Source organism: Crocodylus porosus, unplaced genomic scaffold, assembly GCF_001723895.1.
Source record: "Crocodylus porosus isolate Cpor-Errol unplaced genomic scaffold, CroPor_comp1, whole genome shotgun sequence".
Classification (NCBI taxonomy): Eukaryota; Metazoa; Chordata; order Crocodylia; family Crocodylidae; genus Crocodylus; species Crocodylus porosus.
Genome location: NW_017728932.1, coordinates 17440825 through 17444410, shown reverse-complemented (window position 1 = coordinate 17444410; position 3586 = coordinate 17440825). Strand labels below are relative to the sequence as shown.

At 56.2% G+C, this 3586-nt stretch overlaps 1 protein-coding gene across 1 annotated transcript in view; it reads right to left on the bottom strand.

The window, feature by feature from the left end:
* TSR1 (TSR1, ribosome maturation factor) overlaps positions 1-3586 on the bottom strand; it is a gene marked incomplete at its 5' end in the record, with an annotated part of 23706 nt that overhangs the window by 1855 nt on the left and 18265 nt on the right. Inside the window, 4 exons of the mRNA XM_019545341.1 lie at positions 4-256; positions 469-631; positions 738-922; positions 1226-1392. Coding sequence (XP_019400886.1) covers positions 4-256; positions 469-631; positions 738-922; positions 1226-1392 — 768 coding nt within the window. The remainder of the gene's footprint in view (positions 1-3; positions 257-468; positions 632-737; positions 923-1225; positions 1393-3586) is intronic.

Below are 3586 nucleotides of genomic sequence, written 5' to 3'. Positions count from 1 at the left end.
GAGTAAAAGCAGAGACCCTTAGCCCAGGGCACCCAGAAGGCCAGGCCTGTGCCAACCATGTGGGAAAGCCATCACCCTCCTGCCAACAGCAGCTTTCCTGCCCTCCCGTGTGACTGTAGGTCATCAGTGTACTACTTCTGTTCACCTTCTGCTCGTGGGGAAGCAGTGAGAATAGGACCAATGGCTTCCCCTGCCTGAAACTCTCCATTACGGACACAGGAACACTGGAGATGTGGAGTGTCACGTACCAGCCAACCTGTCAAGAGAGGGAGCAGAGTCAATGCAGATGCCTGTCTGGCAAGAAGAAAAGCAGGAGCATGGGTCTGCATGCACCAGGACCAAGAAAACAGCACCAGCCAGGCTTTATCCAGGGCCAGAGACCTGCACTGCTGCCATTTCACTGCCAAACCCCACCGCCCACAACCCAGAGCAGGGCAGGGAACAGGTGGGTAAGGGAAAGGCAGATACCGCGGCTCCATCGATCTCCTCCTTCTCTAACTGCCGGAAGACATGCTTCCTGGTTCGGGAGAAGTCCTGGCACTGGAAGATCCTGGCGTAATCCCTGGGGAGGTTTTCTTTGGGATCCCAAGGTGAGGTCCGGAAGCTCTTGAGCCCCCTGTATTTCTCGAAGCTGTGGGCAGAAGATTTGCTGAGCAGCCGAAGCCTCTGGATTCTTGCGGCATCCAGTAAGTGTGTCCTCCACGAGGGCTCCTCCTCTCCAGGAAGGGGCTACTTACCGGACTCTGGCAGGCATGTCACGGGGTGTGTCCACCTCGTCTGGGAACATTTCATCCGTTCGCTCCTGCCTGTACTTCTCCGGCACCTGCTCATCCTCCTCCACCCTCTCATCATACTGGTCGTCACGGGCAGACTCTGGCAGAGTCATGGTCTCACACTCCTCATCCACAGGCTCCTCCTCCTCCTCTCCCCATCCTGACAAGGGGCAGCACAGTTGGCTCATGACGTGCAGGAACCAGTGGCAGCATACACCAGCAGATGCTATCTGTGCAGCTCTGCAGGGGCTGCCGGCCTATCACAGTGCCAAGGGCGACCCCAGACAGAGCTCAGGGGAGAGCAGGCAAGCAACAGGGATTGAACTCCTTTTACCCCTTGGAGACTGGGAACCTGGGTGGCTCTCAGTCTGCCCTCCCTCTGCCGGTCAGAATACAGGTTTGCTTTGGGACAAGTACCACAGCGCTCAGACACCAGATGCAACATCACCTACATCGCTTACCTGGAAAGCCTCTTCCTCCATCAAGTCATCCTCCTCCATGCTGTCACCATCTTCATCTTCCTCACTGCCATCTTCTTCATCATCCACAATCCAGGCAGCCTGGTACTTCGACGTTCCCTTGGGGACCTTCACCGTCTTCTTTCTCTCCTTCACAGACTCTGCCAGATTACCAGCCCCGTTAGCACTGTTCAGGTTTCCCCTTCCCCTTGCACCAAAAGAGCCAATCCAGCCCTAGGCTAACATTGCTCTCCTCCCTTTACACATTGTAGAGGATGTGGTTTTAAGCATCTGAAAGGATTCACAAAGTGCCTTTCACTAGGCAGGAGAGCCAGTAAACAGAGCCTGCACTTCCATGGTTCAGAAAACATGAACCGCGATGCCAGAGTGGAGAACCACCCACACTCAAAGAACACACAGAAAGCTCCCCTTCCCGACTCAGCCACTACACATACATTTCAGCTACTACACCACCATGGCCTGAGTCCAGCCAGCCTGAGCCCAGAGGCAAATTCAGTAAGCTAGGCAATCAAAAGTCAAAAGATGTGGCTGGGAAGGAGTCAGGGTTCTAAGCCAAATGATTTCCATCAGGACTGGCAACTCCCCCACCCCCAGCATCTCAGAGAAAACAAGGCTTCCCCAAAAGCCTGCAGGAAAGCCCAGGAAGGACTACTGCTACTGACCCTCTGCCTCCTTCAGCTCCTCCTCAGTAGGCCAGGTCTGCTCCCCCTTTATGGGGTCCGGAACCACCTCCGACTGCAGCAACTCTTGCCTGCTGGGATCTGCCTTCATCAAGACCTTCACGTCCTCCTCCATCTGGACAGCACTGTTTCCAGACTCATCCTGGAAGGCAGGAGGAAGATAGGGCGCCCCCATGCATGAGCCTAGCCCACTCCAGCATCAGACCAGATTGTAGCAAAGGACAAGATCACTCCACAGCCACCTCCAACCTCAGCAACCCCATGTCACCACTTCTAAGACAAACACTGCACTCTACCCAGAGCTCTCATGGTTGAAGTTACACGAACACCTCTAGCCTGTCAATTCCTCACTTCCCAAGCTGGCCAGGTGTGCTGCATAAAGCCTGCAGCAGGCACTCCAAGGCTTCTCAATAATCGGCAAGGAGCAAACTGGGCTGGCAGGGCCAAGCAAAGCCCAGAACACCATCCCACCTGTATTTCCATATCCTGGCCCTTCCTCTCCAGACGTTTAGCTGCTCGGGGGTTGAGACACAGAGGGTCTGGAGGCACATCGACCTGACTCATCTGGAAATCTCTGTGTCCCACAATGTGCACAAGGCTGCTCACATTGAGGGGCTGTCCCCAAATGAAGCCAGATACCTTCAAGGTGCCAACCAGGTTGCTTTCCTGGCTGGACACAAACTCAGCAGCATGGGCAAGCAGGTAAGCTCACCTGTCACGGAAAGCAAGGTGCCGCTGCTTCTGGGCAGCCAGATGCCTCAGCAGCAGCAAAGACTCCTGCTCTGTTCCAGAGGAAAAGCTTTGCCTCTGGGAAGCGCTTTTCAGTAGCTTTGCTCAGCTTCTTCTTAGCCTCTGTCTGCTTCTTTGGTGGAAGATCAGCCATTCCCTGGACAACAAGAGCTAAAAAGCAGTATAGAGAACAGTAGAGTTAACAGCCAATGCTTCTGCTACCCAGTCAACCAGTTAATACTCAATATAACAACTGGGCAGCAGTCTGGGTGTAAGGCATTTTCATGCCTCAGCATCACTGCCATTACCCAGACAGAGAATGCTTCTGGAGCGAGAGCGTTCACCCAGCTAGGCAGCATTTACATGGCCAGAACCAAGAGCTGCCAAACAGACCTGTGGGTCGCCCCACGCGCTGTCTAGAAACATCTCTCCCCGCTGTGCTGCACGTACGCCCCGAGGCTGGCAATTCACCTACCACAACTAGGGAGCCCCTGTGCAAAGAGGCAAGAGAGGCCGTTCTCCCCCGCGCTGTCCCAGCCATCCTCTGGGTGCAGCACGAACAGCAGCGTGTCCGCGACTTTGGCCAGGTCTAGCACCACATGGAAGTCCCCTGCAGACGGGTGATCATTAGGACGGAGCAGCGGGTGCTCAATGAGCGCTCAGCAGCCCGCAGTCCGGGGGTCCCTTACCAGCGCGTGCCGAGACAAAGCGCCATCGCTGCCGCAGCCGGGGACAGAGAAGGGCGAAGCCGTGGGCTCCGGCCACCTCTGAGACCACGAGGTTTGCAGCGTTGCTCCGCAGCAGGCGCAGGGCGTCCGGGGCCGGGCCACGCAGCCCCTCATGCAGAGGCACCACAGCCACCAGGTGTGGGGGCCCGTACGCGCCGCCCAGCAGCCGCTTCTCGGCCAGTACCTGCAGACAGAGC